The sequence below is a fragment of the Rattus norvegicus genome, chromosome 12 (genome assembly GCF_036323735.1).
Source record: "Rattus norvegicus strain BN/NHsdMcwi chromosome 12, GRCr8, whole genome shotgun sequence".
NCBI classification, from domain to species: domain Eukaryota; kingdom Metazoa; phylum Chordata; class Mammalia; order Rodentia; family Muridae; genus Rattus; species Rattus norvegicus.
Window position 1 is genome coordinate 14,931,701 of NC_086030.1, and position 19,029 is coordinate 14,950,729.

General features: G+C 47.6%; 1 protein-coding gene, 1 non-coding gene and 1 pseudogene across 22 annotated transcripts in view; all 3 read right to left on the reverse strand.

The window, feature by feature from the left end:
* Trrap (transformation/transcription domain-associated protein) overlaps positions 1–9,744 on the reverse strand; it is an 89,687-nt gene extending 79,943 nt beyond the window's left edge. For 19 of the 21 annotated variants that reach the window (XM_039089172.2, XM_063271123.1, XM_039089174.2 and 16 more), the window contains exons 1-5: positions 9,605–9,744; positions 6,504–6,664; positions 6,101–6,150; positions 890–1,000; positions 124–228 (exon numbers count right to left, since the gene is read on the reverse strand). In XM_039089172.2, the coding sequence (XP_038945100.1) occupies positions 124–228; positions 890–1,000; positions 6,101–6,150; positions 6,504–6,603 (366 nt within the window). In that variant the 5' untranslated portion in view covers positions 6,604–6,664; positions 9,605–9,744. The other 2 variants (NM_001105907.4, XM_063271121.1) reach the window with 2 other exon arrangements.
* Positions 4,192–4,321, reverse strand: LOC120096103 (small nucleolar RNA SNORA70; annotated as a pseudogene).
* LOC134481436 (small nucleolar RNA ZL1) lies at positions 6,228–6,430 on the reverse strand. Its single transcript, XR_010056873.1, has one exon. It is a non-coding gene; the product is annotated as a small nucleolar RNA ZL1 (small nucleolar RNA).
* Positions 9,745–19,029: the final 9,285 nt, after the last annotated feature.

A 19,029-nucleotide genomic window follows, 5' to 3' on the forward strand; every position in this document is an offset into this window, starting at 1 on the left:
AGAAGAATTTCACTCATTTAAGCAGATCTTTGGTGAAGCATAGACTACTACTAGATTTTATTGTAAGAAAAAAAATCATGAAATGCTTTAAACACAGCTATTGAGAGAGCTGTCAAAGATTACCTCTAAAAACCGAAACATCACAGACAGAACGTTTTTCGTATGAGGACGAAGGTGCTCATTGGTTGGAATCCTGTGGAGGATTTCAAGTACCAGCTTCCGCAGTTGCTGCCAGAGAAGCACACAAGTGTAAGAGTAAAACACTGAAGTTCTGACTCACTGTTAACCAACGACTGCATGGGAAGTTCAATCCTTTAAAAGGACTATTCGGGTATGCACGGGTCCTCCAGGATTTCGGAGACACCATATCTGGCGGTGCTCACTCCGGGCAGTTGTGGCCTGGGTGTTGGGAGCAGAGCTCTGGCCCTCTGAAGAGTAGTACGTACCACTTAATAGCTGAGTCATCTCTTCAGCCTACTTAACGTTTTTATTGACATCGGTGGGCACGGTGTGCATCACAGAGCTCGTGAGAGGACACCGTGAAGGAGTCACTTCTTCCCTTCTGTCATGTGAGTCTCATCAGACTCAGGTCCTCAGGCAGGGTGGCCAGCATTTCGTCTGCTGAGCCACCCCACCAGCCCTCTTTTCTGCATATACACACATGCCTAGTTGGTGGATGCAAGGGACCTCAACCCAGAGAAGAGAACAAAGCCATGGAGTCAATGGTCCTGCACGCATGCCCACTGATGAGACTTCCTTCCTTCTCTGGTGAATCTTTCATTCTTTGGTTTTATGTTGTTTTGATTCACATTTGCTTCTGATCACTGGTGTGGGGTGTTTTTTGTTTGTTTTTTTTTTTTTCCCCTCACCTTTCCTGTTAACAGATTACCTGGGCTGGCTTCTCCTGAAGAAACTGGACTTCTCCATCTTGGAGAAATGTGAGAAATCGAGGGATGATATGTTCCAGGAATGTAGAATACTGAGGAGATGATGTGACATTCTGGTGGGCAATTAACAAAAGGGAAGGCACAGTAAGTTGTCTGCATATTTCCATCTAGAACTCACAAGATAATCTCAAAAGAAAACAAAACATAAGGGTCTTTTCTGCATGAGTTTTTATGTGCACCACATGCATCCAAGTTTCCAAGGAGGCCACAAGAGGACATGGGAATCCTTGGGAACTGGAGCTGCAAGCCACTGTGAGCTGGACCCAAACCCAGGCCCTCTGTAAGGGCTGTCAACACTTAACCATCAAGACATACGTCCCTGCGTTTCCAGAGCTGAAAGGGTTCTCAATTCTTAAAGAGGCCTCCAGGATAACATCATTTTTAGTAAATTAAGATTTGCCCTGGGTTCGGTCCCCAGCGCCGGAAAAAAAAAAAAAAAAAAAAGTCTGGTAAATTAAGATTTGAAATCTAATAAAGAAAATTAAGTACTAAAATTTACTGTTAAACTCAGGTATGGCAGGAGTGACAGAATTAAGCTTGTTTGCCTTTCTCTTCCTCTGGGACCAGGGTTTGGTTCCCAGCACCACGGCAGGTAGCTCCCAACTGCCTATAACTCCAGTTCAAGGGGATTCAACATCCTCCTCTGGAATCCAGATACCCATACACGTGTGGCACACACATACGCACACATGCTCAAACTGGACATGCCTAGCTAGATGCACAACTTGATAGTTGAGCATTTGCCTAGCAGGCCTGAAGTTCTGGGTTCGATTCCCAGCACCACACATACACAGTTGTTTGAATTCCTCCCATGTTCACCACAGCACATTCACAAGAGCCAAGAAATAGAAGCAACAGAAGCGTCCATCAAATAATGATTGGTTTGGGGCAGGAGAGATGGCTCAGCAGTTAAGAGCACTGACTGCTCTTCCAGAGGCCCTGAGTTCAAATCCCAGCATGGTGGCTCACAACCATCTGTAATGAGATCCGATGCCCTTTTCTGGTGTCTGAAGACAGAAACAGTGTACTCACAGACATAAAATAAAGAAACACATTAAAAAGACTGATTGGTTTGAGAAAATGTGGTATACAAATACAGTGGAACACTATTTAACTATTTATATAAAAAAACCATTAAACAGAACGTGAACCTGTCCTATTCCTCAGGAAAAGGTGGACAGCACACACGGTCACTGCACTAACTGAAGGGACCCACACACATGGACAGCACACACGGTCACTACACTAACTGAAGGGAGCCACACTCCTTCCTGTTCCCTCTCATACAAGCTGAACAGAAGATGGCATCCGAGGGTGGGGAGGATACACAATCCAGACAGAGACGGCTGATGAGTAGAAGCAGCAGTTCTGAAGGTTCACTGTTGCAGGGTGGGGTAACTGTCAATTAAACCTCTGAAAGAACTAAGTCTTTAATCCCAGCGCCTGGGCAGCACAGGCAAATGGATTACTATGAGTTTCAGGCCTGCCTAGTCTGTACAGTGAGTTCCAGGACAGTCAGGGATATACAGAGCAATCCTGTCTCGAAAAAAGAAAAATTAATAATGACAATAATAGCAACAATAAATGAGCTAGAGGATTCTGACTGTTTTCCCCATAAGGAGCAGAGTACCAGCTGGCACATCATTCTATACATACAGCATTTTAAAATGCATTTAGGATTGGCAAGGTGGTGTAGTGTTGCTAAACCAAGTTCAATCCCTGTGACCACATGCTAGGTAGCAGAGAACATGCCAGCAAATCATCCTCTCACCTCCACCTGCCTACTCCAAGGACACACATAAATGTAATCTAAACGAAAAATGCGTAAATAAATTTAAGCAAAGAAAAAGAACACCGATGCTCTAGAAAAAACTGAACATTCAAGGCTGACCTCCAAAACAGTTGGCACAGACTACAGTGGAACATGTGTGTGACCTAGCAGAATAAGGTGGAAGGTCCAAGAGTTAGAGGCCATTCTTTTTTTTTTTTTTTTTTTTAATTTATTATATATAAGTGCACTGTAGCTGTCTTCAGACACACCAGAAGAGGGCATTGGATCTCATTACAGATGGTTGTGAGCCACCATGTGGTTGCTGGGATTTGAACTCAGGACCTCTGGAAGAGCAGTCAGTGCTCTTAACCACTGAGCCATCTCTCCAGCCCAAGGCCATTCTTTACTACAAAGCCAGATACAGTCTGAAAAAGGGAAAAACAAAAACAAAACAAAACAAAAATCCACAAAACCACTTAGGTCTTCACTTAAAAGAAACAATCATACACATAAAATAAATTAAGCTTTTTTTTTTTTTGGTTCTTTTTTTCGGAGCTGGGGACCGAACCCAGGGCCTTGTGCTTCCTAGGTAAGCGCTGTACCGCTGAGCTAAATCCCCAACCCCTAAATTAAGCTTTTTAAAACACCAAATTATTAGGCAGGAATAGTAGTAAACTCCTATCCCAGTACTGGAGAGGCAGAGGCAAGCAGATCTCACCGTTTCGGGGCAGCCCCCTCTGTATGCTGAGTTAACAGCCAGGGCTACAGAGTCCCAAGACTACAAAGTAGCCATTATAAAAGTAGGTGCACACATAATGATGGACCCCACTCATCCTCAAGGAGCCTGAAAGTGTCACAGCCATCACAGCATCAGGGACAATGCCCTCTACCTTTGTGAGATATCAACAAGTCCATTGTGCCTCTCAGATAAAAGGATTGCTGACAGTGCCACTGTGTGCAGTGCTTAAAACCCAAGAGCAAACAACTGCACTGTGGTTTCTGAATCAACTCCACCTTGCTCTTTAACTCTTTCTTTTTAAAGACATACTGATGTGAGACTCAGTGCTACACAAGGTTTGATGGGGTGTGGCACTCAGGGCAGTGAAAGCCCTCAGAAATGCAGGGCCTGCCATTCGCCAAGCAACCACTGTGGACAAGAGTGAACCGACCTGAGCCAGCAGCCATGGGTAGAGCCACTCCTCGGCTACCCTATCCTTCAAGTTCTTCCCCATTGAACACCGTGAAGCCCCACTTCTTTGAGCATGGGTCTTCTGTTGGTCGGAGCACTCAAGCTTGCCTCTACATCAGGCCTCATGCACAAGTTCCTCATTCTGCAGCTTGGGGCAGATGATGACCCGGCCAGCTTCAACTTTGGCCACTGAGCCCCGGGGCTTCCCATAGGCACACTGCAAGTCTTCTGGAACCTTGGTTCCGGACAGCACTGAAACTGAAGGCAGGCTCATCGGCAAGAAAACCTGCCTTCAAAGCCCCTCGGGGCAACCCATCTGAGCAACACGCTGCCTACAGCCAAGGAGGCAGCTGTTTTCAGCTTCGAACTCCACATTCCCACCAGGAAAGGAATTGGCTGCTAAGCTGGCTCCAGACTTTTTCAATTTTTAAAGACTGATGATGCTGCCCTTCTAAGGTAAACAGGCACATGTCACCAGACATGTCATTGTTATTTGGGTGTAAACATACTTAAATGTCACTTACTATCCAACAGTTTGCTGGACACTGGCAATAGCCTCAACCATTTTGTGTTTACTACAATTTGACTGTATTTAGAGGCAGGCTGGTGATACAACTCATCAGGTAAAGGTACTAGCCAATGAGCAGCACGTTCCAGGGACCCCGCACGGTAAGAGAGAGCTGACTCCTTCTTGTCCTCTGGCCTCTACTCGAGCCACGGCATGCATGTGTGCATACACTTGCACACAGGCTCCGCTATCTATGTCTGTGCGAATAGCAACGGCTAAAACTGCCAAAGGACACAACTCTCAGAATGTGTCCGTCACTAAATGCAGGGTTGTTCAGAAAGTAAAACAAAGCAAAAGACTTGATGTGTGAGAATTCGAGAATGATGGGCAACCCATCCTGTCAGATGAACTAACACCTGAACAAAATCGCAACATAACCTGGAATGCATTCAAAGGTAAGACAGCCCCCTTCAAAAACAAAAATGCTACAGCAGCCAAAACAAAGCCCATCCCCGAGCTTCCTCACCAGGAAGATGGGCGGAATCCTGTACAAAGTTTCAAACTCTTTCTGAAATACAATTAGCTGCACTGAGGCTTCAGGGCCTGGTACATGGCTCAGAGGGGAAAGATTGCTTATGGCCAGGCCTGAGGAAGAACCCACACTGTGGAAGTCGAATTGTTCTGAGCTTTTCGTGAACCTCATGGCATGCAGATGCCCAAACACATGTGCACACAAGAGAACTAAGCGTTTAGATAAAACACAAACTTCTTTCCAAATGCTTTCACACAGTAAGTAGCCCAGGCTGGCACTGAATAATTACTGCCAATCCCCCTGCTGCAGCTTTCCCACTCTGGGAATTACAGAAGCATGCCAGGAGAGGGCAGCCTTTATTATCAATGATCTCCGAGTCAGAAACAAAAAAAGGGCTGACTGAGCTAGAGAGATGGAAGTGCTCGCCGCTTGAGTCGGAAGATACCCAGAGCCTCCGTGAAGGTGAAGGAGGAAGCAGAAATCCAATCCCTCACACGTGCACCACAGCACTTCTGTGCTCCCCTCTCCAAATGCACCAACACACGACCACGAAACATAGAACTTACACAAAAGGGCTGACAGGATGACTCAGCAGGTCAAGTTGCCACCAAATCAGCCTGACAACCTGAGTTCAACCGACAGAAGCCATGTAAAGGTAGGAGAGGCCCCTCCACAAGGCGGGCCCAACTTCCATGTAAACACTACGGTAGTGTGTACACACACCCACCCCAGCACCCCACACACATCTGAAACAGCGACAATAATAATAAATACATCTTTAGGGGTTGGGGATTTAGCTCAGCGGTAGAGCGCTTGCCTAGCGAGTGCAAGGCCCTGGGTTCGGTCCCCAGCTCCGAAAAAGAGAAAAATAAATAAATAAATAAATAAATAAATAAATAAATAAATAAATAAATACATACATCTTTAGAAACACTGACAGCAAGAACAGGAGAAAGCATGGACAACAGAGAAAACTGCAGGGCTGCTGAGGTGTCCAGAGCTCAAGCCCCGGGCCCACATGACGGAAGGAAAGAACAGACTCCCTCAGTTGCTGTGTGACAAGCACACAGCGCAGGTGGCATGTGCCGGCACATACACAGACCTAAAAGAAGTGCAATTTAAACAAAACAGAAGAGGAGGGGAAGAGTCATACCTCGAAGTTCTCGCTGACTTCCTGCATCATTTTCAACTTTGTTTCATCAGCTGTAAATAGCAAAACAGTCAGCTCATTGAAACTGCCCTAAGGAGGCTTTAAAATCACTGGATCTAACGACTAAAGAGAAGCAATCAGATCTTATCAGTTTGACTGTCACAGCCCAGAAGATGGCACATGGCTAGGTCCCTACCACCAGTCACACACACCCATCCTCCCAGACTCTTGTGTGCATGCACAGACAAGGACACACACATACACACAGGCAATCGCACTCACACTTGTGCCTCTATGGGGCTCCAGCAGTATTGTTCATCATTGTGCTTCTCCACAAAGTAGACAGACAGGGAGACCAAGGAGAGACACTAAGGTCTGCTATTCGTCCCGGTGTACAAAAACTCACGTGTATTCACATCCGTGAGAGCTGCCACAAACTGAAGGTATTTCTTCATCAGAGTGGTTTGGTCGACCACGGTGGCCCCCTGGGTTGCAACAAACGCCATCTTTCTTCTGAGTTTGTTTCCTTCTCAAGCCTGAACTGCCAGGTCCATGAGTTTATCCAGCCTGTGAAAAGAGACATCCCATTAGCAGCTTTCAAGGACATTAGCTTGTAACCTGTGGGAGATTTTACCCCAGTGCTTTCTAAAATTACACTCATATTTTTATTGTGTTGGGGGCAGATCCCTGCACCTCAATAGATGTATATAAGTCAGAGGAATCACACAGAGGTCCAGAGAATCGAACTCAGGTCATTAGGGTTGGTGATGGGAACCGCGACCTGCTGAGCCATCACAGCACCCATGCCCTAAACGATTTTGTAGTAATCCAGATCATAACAGTTCTCTGTGGTTTGTTTTTTTTTTTTTTTTTGGACATAGTGTTTCCACATAAAGCTTCCCCAAATCTGTTGTTTCAACATGAATTTTTTATTTCCCGCTACAGACCCTTCTTTCAACAAACCAGGAGATGGCAGGCATTTTGTACGACAAGCTACACAGAGTGGAGGGAGAGCTGGGGTTGTAGCTCAGTGGAGGGTTTGCCTGGCATGTTTATTAAGCCTTCAGTTTGATTCCCAGCCCTGCTTATGCAGAGGTTGCATTCCCAGCACTTGAGAATACAGAAAGGAGCCTGGGATACACGAGACACTATCTCCAAAGTGTTGTGGAGGAGGTGAGGGGAGCTGGACAGCAAATATGTTTGTCACAAACGTATAAATGAAGGAGAACAGCTGGGTTCAAAAAACCAACCAGGAGTGCTTTAAGTACAAATCTGGCATAATTTGCACTCATCGTGAAAAGCTACTCTTCGGGGCTGGACAGATGGCTCAGTGGTTAAGAGCACTGACTACTATTCCTCAGGTCCTGAGTTCAAATCCCAGCAACCACATGGTGGCTCGCAACCATCTGTAAAGAGATCTGATGCCCTCTTCTGGTGTGTCTGAAGACAGCTACAGTGTACTTATATACAATAAATAAATAAATCTATAAAAAAAAAAAAGCTATTCTTCAACACTCCCCCCATCCCACCCCAACCAGTTTAAAAAATATAAAAGCAGCTAAGCGTGGTGGCAAATGGTTTTAATCCTGGCACACAGGAGACAAGAGGCCAGGCTGTTCTACAGAGTGGGTTCTGGGCTACCCAGGGCTATGTGAGACCTTGTCTCAAAAGAAAACATACACACCGCTTCGTGGTAGAGCCTTGTTCTGGATTTTATCCCCAACACTGTATGAATAATAAGCTGTTTCCTAACCATCACCTCCAAGACTGTGGACGTTATCTACGGTTAAGGCACAAAACACGAAGAGTGCTTTCTAGTGCTACATTCACTTAATTGGGGTGGAAGGAGGAGTGTGCCAACTGCACAGGAGGAAGTCAGGGGACAACCTGTGGAACGTCTGCTCCTTCTATCCACCATGTGGCTCCCAGGAATTGAACTCTGGTCATTAGGCTTGGCAGCAAGGACCTTCACCCAAAGAACCACCTCATTGGCCCCAAAGCATAGTTTAAAAACACACAGCAACTTTGAAACAGTAATGTTGACTCCCAGCTCACAGTGTAAAGTACTTGGGGCCAAACCCGGAAAGACCTGACTTGATTCGTAACCACAGGGTGAAAGGAGAGGACTGGGTCCCACAAGTTGTCCTCTTAACTCCACATGCATGCCCAACACACATACACAAGCTAACCGAATGCTAAAAAATATAAAAAGCTGAGTGTGCGAGCATGCCTTTAACCCCAGCAGTCTGTGGATCTCTGAGTTCCAGAACAGCCAGCACTATAGTACCACAGACCTTGTTTGTAGGGAAAGAAAAAAGCCAAGGATCCTATCAGCCTTGCTACCGTGACTTGGCAAACTCTTGCTTTTCATATCAGAGTTCCTCCTTCAAACACTGGAGGTCCCTCATAGTCACGGCCACTAACTAGACTCAGGGTCACGGCCTTCTTAAAAAACAGAACAGAAGCCCTAATCCTGGCCAAAGTTTTTATCTAACTTTTTTCCTGTGGAGGTGGTGTTGTGGGTAGCTGGGGTAGGAGGAATAGGCTGAGGTTAGGATGGCGTTGAATCTTGAGCCTCCAGCCCCCACCTCTGACAGGCCTGTGTACCATCACTCCAGATTTAGGAAGTTCTGGGGAATCGAACCCAGGGTCTTAGGTGTGCTAGGAAGACATTCTACACGCTGAGCTGTGCAAACTTAATCCTCCTTTTATATGCCACTCAATAAAAGTACCACTTCCAAGTTCCCACCCAATCCTCCCAGGGGCCTGGCCTAGCTTCTCCCTGGGCTAAGACCCTGAAAGCAGGGGGCTACCCTATTCCGCCTGTGGATTCTGGAAGCAGGTTCTGAGCTTTTCCGGAGAATATGGGCTCAGGCCTGGATGCCCTCGAGCCCAAGGAGTCCCCACCCAGGTAAGGAAAAAGCAAACCGCCCCACAGCCCGCCGTCCTCCATCGGGTCCGCCCCGCCCACGACGCCCGGCGGCTAGACACCGCGCCTCCAGGTCGCCAGGGGGCGCTGTAGCCGCCGCTACCTTCACTCCCAGCGTCTGGCCCGGAGAGCCAGTAGCCTGCGTGGAGGCCCGCAGATGCCAGGATGGCTTTGGTGGGGCGCCGCAGCCCCCGCGACTCCTCACTCAATCCCTTCCCGTCGCAAACGGCCTTCGGGTTCCCTCCTTTTGTCGCCGGTCCTTCCCGGGACTCTCAGCGACCGCCCCCCAGCAGGCCTCTGAGCTACGGCGAACGCCGAGGGCCAATCTTCGCGGCCGCTAGCGCTGCGCGTCCCTCCATCCGCTCCAGCGCAGCCCGGCGCCGCGGAGGACTAAATGCTCCAGTGTGGCAGATTGAGCCTTGGAGGGCTCCTATGGGGCCGGAAGGAGCTCGGCCAAGCAAGGACAACCTTCTCCACTTCTCCGTGGACCCGTCGTGCTGCACCGACTCTCTCCCACGCCTGAGACACGCACGCGCGTGCATCTCCCGGGGCCGTTCGTCCGCCCTCCCCGCGCTTACCGGGACCTGCGGACTAGCCTCCAGCATCCGGGCCCGAGTCCCCGACGAACTCTCGCCGCCGACGCTGCTGCTGCCGCTCCACGCTCAGTCCCGCCCCGGCTTAAAGCCGCGGCGTCCGCCCACCGAGAACTAAGCTCGGGCGCACCGCCCCCAAGTGGGTGCGGCCTGGGCGGGCAGCGGGGCAGGGAGGGGCGATCTGCTGCCTGGGTGGGCGTGCTGTCCTTTTAAATCATCGCCTGAGTGACCTATCTGCTGAGCACCTAGGCCGATGGGGCTGTGGGCTGCTGCAGCTTCAAGATTCGTCATCACCCTCACCCCCACCTCCGTGTCCTTCTTCCTCGCCGGACCCAGACTGAAGGGTGATTGACACCCGAAATACCTCTCCAGTTGGTCCACAGTTGGACTGTGTGCGTGTGCCTGCGTGTGTGTGTGTGTGTGTGTGTGTGTGTGTGTGTGTGTGTGTGTGTCCTTCAGGGCTGGACTTCCTTTCCTGAGATTTTGTTTTTCCTCTTCCTGCAATGCTGGGTGTTGAACTTAGGGCCTCACATCCACCAGGCCAGCACTCTACTGCTGATCTATGAGAGTCTGAGTAGTTCGTGCAAGCAGGAAGAGGCAAGGAAAGCCTTTGGGAAAGTGGCAGATAGACTGACACCCAGTTGGCTTAAAGGCAAGCTCGGGTGTTATGCAGCTAGGTCACCCTGAGACAACCATATTTGTCCTGCTTGTAGCTGATGCCTTCCATCCAAGACAAAATTGGAAGGAGACAGACCTCAAGTCAAGCAAGAGCGATGAAGAAACATGGCGGGGAGTAGGGGAAAATGTATCCTCTGATACCCAGATAAGGCAGCTTATACTGGACGAAAAGGTCTTTCTTTGCAATGGGCAAGAACTCTATCAATTCTCCACTAGGGAGTGGGTACTGTGACAACCACTAACAATGAGGCGAGCTCGGTAACCATAGTTACCGGATTTTGATGAACACCATAAATGATGGCCTAAATCCCACTACCTCGCCGCTCCTATTTATCCTGCAACTTCCTGTTCCTAACTCTGAAACCTTGAACCACCAGGGTCTTAGTGTTCTGATCCTAAATTGATACATTTTCGCACTTGGCAATAAACAGATCTGGCTGGGCCTGCAAAATAACCTCGGAGGAAAGACGGCCGGTGGAAAACACGCTCCTGTATTTGTTTATGGTTGCCACAAAAGAACTAGCTGGAGCTGAAACGCAGGGAATGTGGGAAATTGTTTCTAAAGGCATTTTTCCCTCGGTCCTGCAAGAAATGGTATGTTTACAAATAAAGTTTTGCTGGGCCATCACAACCTCCAAAAGTAGAAGGTCCGAAGTTTGAGAAGGACCTAAAACGGGGATCAAACCAGTACCCTCGGTGTTGATTTGTATCGTTTGGAAGATAGAAAAAAAGCAAGGTAGACAGGAGAGATTGCTCAATAGATTACTCTCTGGTTGTAGTTCAGAGGGTAGAATGTCTAGCATACTGGAAGCCCTGGGTTTCATTCTGAATGTGTTCTTGCCTATAAGCTTAATACTTGGCAGGTGAACTGTTGCATGCAGTGACTGCACTCTGGGAATAACATAACATGTTTATCCCATTACTGCCCTGGAGTAGAAACTAAAACCGGGCTGGAGAGATGGCTCAGGGGTTAAGAGCACTGACTGCTCTTCCAGAGGTCCTGAGTTCAAGTCCCAGCAACCACATGGTGGCTCACAACCATCTGTAATGGGATCTGATGCCCTCTTCTGGTGTGTCTGAAGACAGCAATAATATATATATATATATATATATATATATATATATATATATATATATACTAAAAAAACAAAAAAAAAGAAACTAAGAAACCCATGTGAAGGAAGGAGAGAACTGACTCCTGACTCCACAAAGTCCTCTGACTTGCACAGGGGTACCCAGGCATGCTCACACATGCAGGCATCATTCACACACATAATAATAATAAATAAACAAATCTTGCTGAAGGAAAACATGTCCAACATGGTGGTACACACTCTTAATTCCAGCTCTTGGGAGGATCTCTGTGAATTTGAGGCAAACGATCTATCTTGTCAGAAAGAAAGAAAAAAGAAAGAAATGAAGGAAGAAAGGAAAAAAAAGAAACAGATCTATCTTTTGATAAATTTCAGCTTAACTGGACATCATCACACTTATGATTGGTTTTAGCTCTATCACTGGGTGGGCGGTGAGACATCCTCCTCCTCCCATTTGGGGTAGTTCTATCAAGGTTTTCACACTGTTAAGGGTTTACTTGTTAGTCTCCTGAATACCAGGTTAGGGACTGGGTCAACCTCATCCCTATTGGGTAAATTAGACCAAGTAACTCTGCTTTTGTTTGTTTGTTTGTTTGTTTTTTGTTTTTATTTTCCCAGAGCTGAGGACCGAAGCCAGGGCCTTGTGCTCTACCACTGAGCTAAATCCCCAACCCGTGTCTCTCTTTTTTTTTTAAATTATTTATTTTATGAATATGAGTACACTGTAGCTATCTTCACACACCAGAAGATTCCATGACAGATGGTTGTGAGCCACCATGTGGTTGCTGGGAATTGAACTCAGGACCTCTGGAAGGGCAGTCAATGCTCTTAACCGCTGAGCCATCTCTCCAGCCCCCCCCACCCGTGTCTCTTGCTTTAAATCCTGTGCAAACACCACACATGGTGGTGCATGCCTTTAATCACAGCACTTAGGCGGAGGCAAAGGCAGGAGGATCTCCGTGAGTTCGAGGCCAGCCTGGTCTACAAAGAGAATCCTGAACAGTCAAGGTTCAAAGAGAGTCCAGGACAGGACAGGATTCTGTTACACAGGGAAATCCTGTCTTGGGGCTGGGGGTGAGAAATCCTATGAAACCTTTGCAGCACATCCAAAGTGACCTCTGGCCCTACTTGCCGGCCTGCCAAACCTGCCAGACCACCTTTCTGCTACTAAGGTCTTGTTGTGCTTGACAACCACCAATACCATCTCTGTCTCAGTTCTTTTGAAACTCATCTGCCTGTTCTGAAAATTCTCCCCTCAAGAACACCAAGCCTTACTCAACTGATGTATCACTGATTGCCGTGGTCCTCGGAGCACGGAGAGAGCCCTGGATTTCATCCTCAATTTGGGCTTGCCTGCAGTCTCCATAGGTAGGCAATGTGCTGCAAGGCAGTTAGTTACTTCCTACTGGGCAGAACATCTTTACCCCCAAAGCTACCCTGGAGTAGAAACTGACAGAGGCCCAGTACGTAGCCTTTGCACTCAGAAAGGCATAATGCTGTAACACCCAAGTTTGTGGTAAATTTTTTTTTTTTTTGCTTCTTTTTTTTTGGAGCTGGGGACCGAACCCAGGGCCTTGCGCTTCCTAGGCAAGCGCTCTACCACTGAGCTAAATCCCCAACCCGGTAAATTTTTTTTTTTTTGTTATTTTTAATTCTTTTATTTTTTTAAACTTTACCCGGTGTTTATTCTTTTTATTAATTTATTTATTTATTCACTTTGCATCCCGATCACTGCCCACTCCTCCCGGCTCTCCCCCACCATGCAGTCTGGCTGCCTTGTCTGGCCTCCATGGGAGAAGATACAGTTAGCCCTGCAGAGACTGGATATGCCAGAACCAGAACGGAGGTGGGGGATAAGACATAGGGGCCTCCACCCTCTCAGAGGAGAAGACAAGGGATGGGGAATTTGAGGTAATGTTAATGGAACTATTGAAGTTCCTAGTTAAAAAAACAAAAAAACAAAAAAGGCCGGGGAAGCTGCATACCCCCAGCTGCAAGTTACCTTGGGATATAGATTCTAGAATATATAGAAAAAGAAAGGATGCTGTGACTCAGCTTCCGTGAGATCACCATCCCCAATGTGTGTGGGACATTGCAGGGATGCAGTATTTGGGGAGTCAGACATACTGGCAAATAAACCCCCCACCCTTGTTCTGTAAATAAACCCCATAAACTCATTGGTTTGCCAATGGGACTTGAATGGAATCGTAGCTGAGGACCCAGGTTCGATTCCCAGCACCCACACGGCAGCTTACACTCAATCGTCTGTCACTCCAGTTCCAGGGGATCCCCGATTCTGTCTTATGTGGGCACCAGGCACACACGTGGTATATAGAAGTGCAGGAGGGTAAAACATCCACACGTGTGAAAATAAAAAACTGCAGAGCACGGCAACGAGGCTGATGCAACGTGAAAGGGAAGGAGGATCAGAAGTGAGTGCAGTGGGGTTGGGGATTTAGCTCAGTGGTAGAGCGCTTGCCTAGCAAGCGCAAGGCCCTGGGTTGGGTCCCCAGCTCCGGAAAAAAAAAAAAAAACGAACAAACAGAAGTGAATGCAGTGCAGCCTGCAACGGCGTCTCACTGGTCAGCTTTGCATCCCCCTAACTCAAGGTGACCAACTGCACTGCACTGTGTGGATGGCCCAGTGCTTAAGACCATCTGGCTGCTCTTGCCGAGCTCCTGAACTCAGTTCCCAGGATTCGTGTTGAGTGGTTTATAACTCCGGCTCTAGATGAGACGGCACTCTCTTCTGGCCTCTTTAGGCACCTGCACTGATGCGCGCGCGCGCGCGCGCGCACACACACACACACACGCACGCACGCACGCACACACACATGCACACCCAACAGACGTCACATAAGTGCTCATGGAAGGCAGAAAAGGTGGGTGACCTACGTGAGGACATTGGAAGAAGGAGCCATTCATAGCTGCTGCTGCTGCTGACCATTGTTGGGGAGGTGGACTACAGAATGTAAGTCATCAACAAATTCCCTGACTATCTAGGGACTACCCACGAGTTCTGTGACTCTAGAGAACCCTGACTAAGACACTATCCAGTTTTTACAAAAAGGAAAATGGAGAGAACCAAAAGGAAGTCACAGTGACGCCTGGGGCACAGTTGAGTAGAAGGCTGGGCTAGCACTTGCATTGGGCTGAGCACCTTTCAGAAGATCCCGAGTTCTCAATGCTCTAACATCTCAACGTTTTTAATTAATTTATTTATTTTACTTGATTCGTATTGTTGTTCTGCTTGCATGCGTGCATGCGTGCGTGTGGATTCTTCCCTGTAACAACCATGTGGGTGCTGAAAATTAAACCCAGGTCCTCTGAGAGAACAGCCAGTGGTTTGTGTGTGTGTGTGTGTGTGTGTGTTTTTTTTTTTTGTTTTGTTTTTTTTTATTAGATATGTTTCTTTACTTACATTTCTTTTTTTTTTTTTTCTTTTTTCTTTTTTTTTCCCGGAGCTGGGGACTGAACCCAGGGCCTTGCGCTTGCTAGGCAAGCGCTCTACCATTGAGCTAAATTCCCCAACCTACTTAAATTTCAAATGTTATTCCCTTTCCCCATTTCCTGTCCATAAGCCCCACCCCCCTCCCCCTCCCTCTCCCCTCCGTAAGGTATTCCTCCTATACATCCCCCTTACTGTCTACCATATTCCTCTGCCCTGGGGGGGGGGGGGTCCAACCTTGGCAGGACCAAGGGCTTCCCCTTCCACCGGTGCCCCAACAAGGCTATTCTCTGCTACATATGCAGTTGGAGCCCAGGGTCAGTCCATGTATAGTCTTTCGGTTGTGGTTTACTCCCTGGAAGCTCTGGTTGGTTGGCATTGTTGTTCTTATGGGGTTGGGAGCTCCTTCAACTCTTTCAATCCGGGGTTGGGGATTTAGCTCAGTGGTAGAGCACTTGCCTAGCAAGCGCAAGGCCCTGGGTTCGGTCCCCAGCTCCGGGGGGGGGGGGGGGACTCTTTCAATCCTTCCTGTAATTCCCCCCAAGGGGGTCTGTTCTCAGTTCGGTGATTTGCTGCTGGCGTTGACCTCTGTGTTGGACATGCTCTGGATCTGTCTCTCAGGAGAGATCTATATCCGGTCCCTTCCCTTTCAGCATGCTTTTTTTTTTTTTTTTTTTTTTTTTTTAGCTTCATCAATCTTACCTAGTTTTTTTTTTTTTTTTTCTTTTTTCTTTTTTTCGGAGCTGGGGACCGAACCCAGGGCCTTGCGCTTGCTAGGCAAGCGTTCTACCACTGAGCTAAATCCCCAACCCCCCCTCAACGTTTTTAAATACTAACATGATACTACAAGCAAAACATTCTGTTCCTGACTTTGCATGGCTAGTGGTATCAAAATGTACAAAATCAATGCAACTGTTGTTTTAAACTATTTCAGGCTATGAGTATAAGATTTATATGAAAGTCAACTGAGTTTAGGCTTGGGTTGCATGATGTAGTGGTTCACGGATGGCATCTCTCTAGCACTACAGTCCCCACTTTCTGATTCAGAGGTTTCCAGTATATGACCCAGGCTAGCCTTCAGTTCTCAATCCTCCTGCTTCAGCATTTTCCGTGCTAGAATAACAGACATACCACCACACCCTGTCTGAGCCTGACATTCTGAAAATCACCAAGGCACCATCCTCCCCTCTCTGTTTGGATCCCCGATCCACAACCTGGTTTACAGATTGAAGCTGAATCATGAGAGTTTTTTTCTCTGATGAACTTAATCAAAGTATATAAATACATATTAATAACACATCAATAATAAATAATAAATTAATGTTCTTGCTGCCCCGAGTTGGAGATTTGGTTAAAGTTAAGATTTATTTTATGTGGGTTGGGGATTTAGCTCAGTGGTAGAGCGCTTGCCTAGCAACCGCAAGGCCCTGGGTTCGGTCCTCAGCTCCGAAAAAAAAAATTTTTATTTTATGTATATGAGAACACTGTAGCTGTTTGCAGACGCACTAGAAACTTGTCCTCTCAAGGTTTCTGGTGAGTTTCAACAGAGTGACTTGATGTCCTAGGATCAGACAGGTCTAGCTGCCTGGGCAGCATGGACATTCAGGTCCAGGGCTGTGATAAGTTAAACAAACAAAGCATCCTAAATTCTGTTTGCCCCCACCAACTTAGTACAGGATTGAGAGGCCATATGCCTGCTGGGCCTCGCCTCCTTCTGTAGCATTCCCATCAAAGGACAATGTCTGGTTGTGCCATTTGTGAGGAGAAAAAGACACAGCTCCAAAATGTCACCTCCAGGAGTGTCCAGAGTGTCCCTAGATTTTTAGGGACCTAGCCTCAGGTTGAACAGGAGTTTGGGGGTTCTACGTGAAGAAGAATGTCAGTACCAGCCAGTTTATGATGAAGTTAGAGTTGGAGATTTCGGGGGTTTTGTTTGTTTGTTTGTTTGGTTGGTTTTTTCCCCGGTGCTGAGGATTGAACCCAGGGCCTTGCGCTTGCTAGGCAAGCGCTCTACCACTGAGCTAAAACCCCAACCCCTCGTTTTTGTTTTTGAGACAGAATCTCACTGTGTGGCCTTAATTATCCCAGGACTCACCCTGTAGACCCTGCCTGCCTGTCTCCGGAGTGGAGTGCTGGGATTAAAGGGTGTGTCCCAACAACCAGTTAGTTAAAAAACAAACAAATTATTCAGACCGGTAAGATGTCACAGCAAGACCCCACAAGCTGTAGAAGTCAGCTCTTTCCTTCTACCATGTGGGTTCCAGAGATGGAATTTGGTCATCAGGTCCGGCCAAGGGGACCTTGATCCACTCTTCTGTCTTGCTGCCCTGAGTTGGAGATTTGGTTAAAGTTAAGGTTTATTTTATATATGAGTACACTATAGCTGTTTGCAGGCACACCAGAAGAGGGCATCAGATGACATTGTATCGTTGTGGGAGTATGTGCTTCCTAAAGGAGAGCCATACAAAGTAGGATATGACCAAGTGTTTGTCGAGACTTCTTGGGGAGAGTAAGCATTGTTTTAGCATTAGCCGCACCTACCATTTGGGTGGCCCTCATCTCAAAAGATCGATAACAGGCGCTAGAGAAACAACTGTCTGTAACTCCTCTTCCAAAGGGCTCAATATCCTCTTCCGGCCTCTCTGGATATATGCACTCAGGTGAGCAGCCACATGGTGGCTCACGACCATCTGTAATGGGATCTGATGCCCTCTGCTGGTGTGTCTGAAGACAGCTACAGTGTACTCATATAAATAAAATAAAATCTTAAAAAAAAGTTATAATGAGCTCTCTCTCTCTCTCTCTTTCTCTCCCTCCCTCCCTCTCCCTTCTCCCCCCTCTTCCGCTTTCCTTTTCTCTCAGGGCATGCATGCTCTCTTTCTTTCTCTCTCCCCTCCTCCATTCTCTCTGTCTCTTTCCCTTCCCATGGTGACCTCCCTGGCCTTCTTTCTTGGGGTCAGTGAACTCCCTGCCCTAGAGCAGCTTCCCAGTAAACCTGCATTTAATATAATCTAAAAATTAGTGGTGGTGGTGGTGGGGTCAACAAGATGGGTTGTCAGGCTTGCGACCCAGCCTAAGGACCTGAGTTTGATCCCCTGGACCCGAGTGGTAGAAGGAGGGGCACTCCTCCTGCAAGTCATCTTCTGACCTCCACGCATACACTCTAGCATGCATTCAACCACACACATATACATACAAGCGTGTGCAGAGATAGGTAGACTGATAAATAGGCACAGACTGCCTAGTATGCAGAAAAATTAAATCAGCCCGGACAGGTCACTGCTAAAACAAATGAGGTTCTGTTAGCGGTAACCTCTAGTCTGTCCCTGGGTCCTCTGAGCTTAACAGTGGCTACCTTTACCAGAGGAAGCTGCAGCTACCTGCCGGTGACCTTCAAGACCTATTTGCCATTGAGGTTCCCTCATAAAAAAAGGAATAGAAAGGTCACTGAACACTCCTTTGCTCTCTCAGCTTCTCCCTCCTGAACCTCTTGGCTACTGTATGCCAACTCTGCCCTAATTGTCTGTGGGCTGTGTGGCCCTGGGGAGTAATGCAGTGTATAGACTGAAGAATCTTAACAGAGGGTCTGGGGCGGGTGTGGGGGGAGGGGACTCTATCTATGAAAGGGAAAACTTTGGCTGGACCTTAGGGGGAGGGACGTGCCTGGTCGACCTCCTAAGAAGAAAATTACACAACAGTTACAAAATGAGTTCCGGGCCAGCCTTAGATACGCAGCAGGAGATCTGTCAAAGGGCAAGAAACAAAATTAGTCAACAACGGCCAAGTCTGAGCATATATCCCCAAGGACCCGTGACTGGTTTGAATGGAGATGTTCCGTCAGTACAAAATGTATACTAAGTTGTGAAAATTTGGGACAGCGAAAGAGATCCAGGGCTAGGGAGAAGGCTTGGTGATTTGCTGCGCAAGCATGAGGACCTGAGTTCGAATCACCAGCACCTATGTAAAAGTCAGGTGAGCATCTGAGGCCCCGGGTCTGGCAGGGAATGGAGGTAGGCAGATTCCAGGGGCTTCCTGATCGTTGGCCTGACTAACTTGGCGAGCTAACGGTTCAGTAAAGAGACCTTGTCTCAGGCTGGAAAGATGGCTGTGGGACCGACAAGAAGCACGATGCTGGGAGGGAGGGAGGGAGCATGCGCACCTGGTGAAGCAAGGATGGTCTCTGTGATCCCT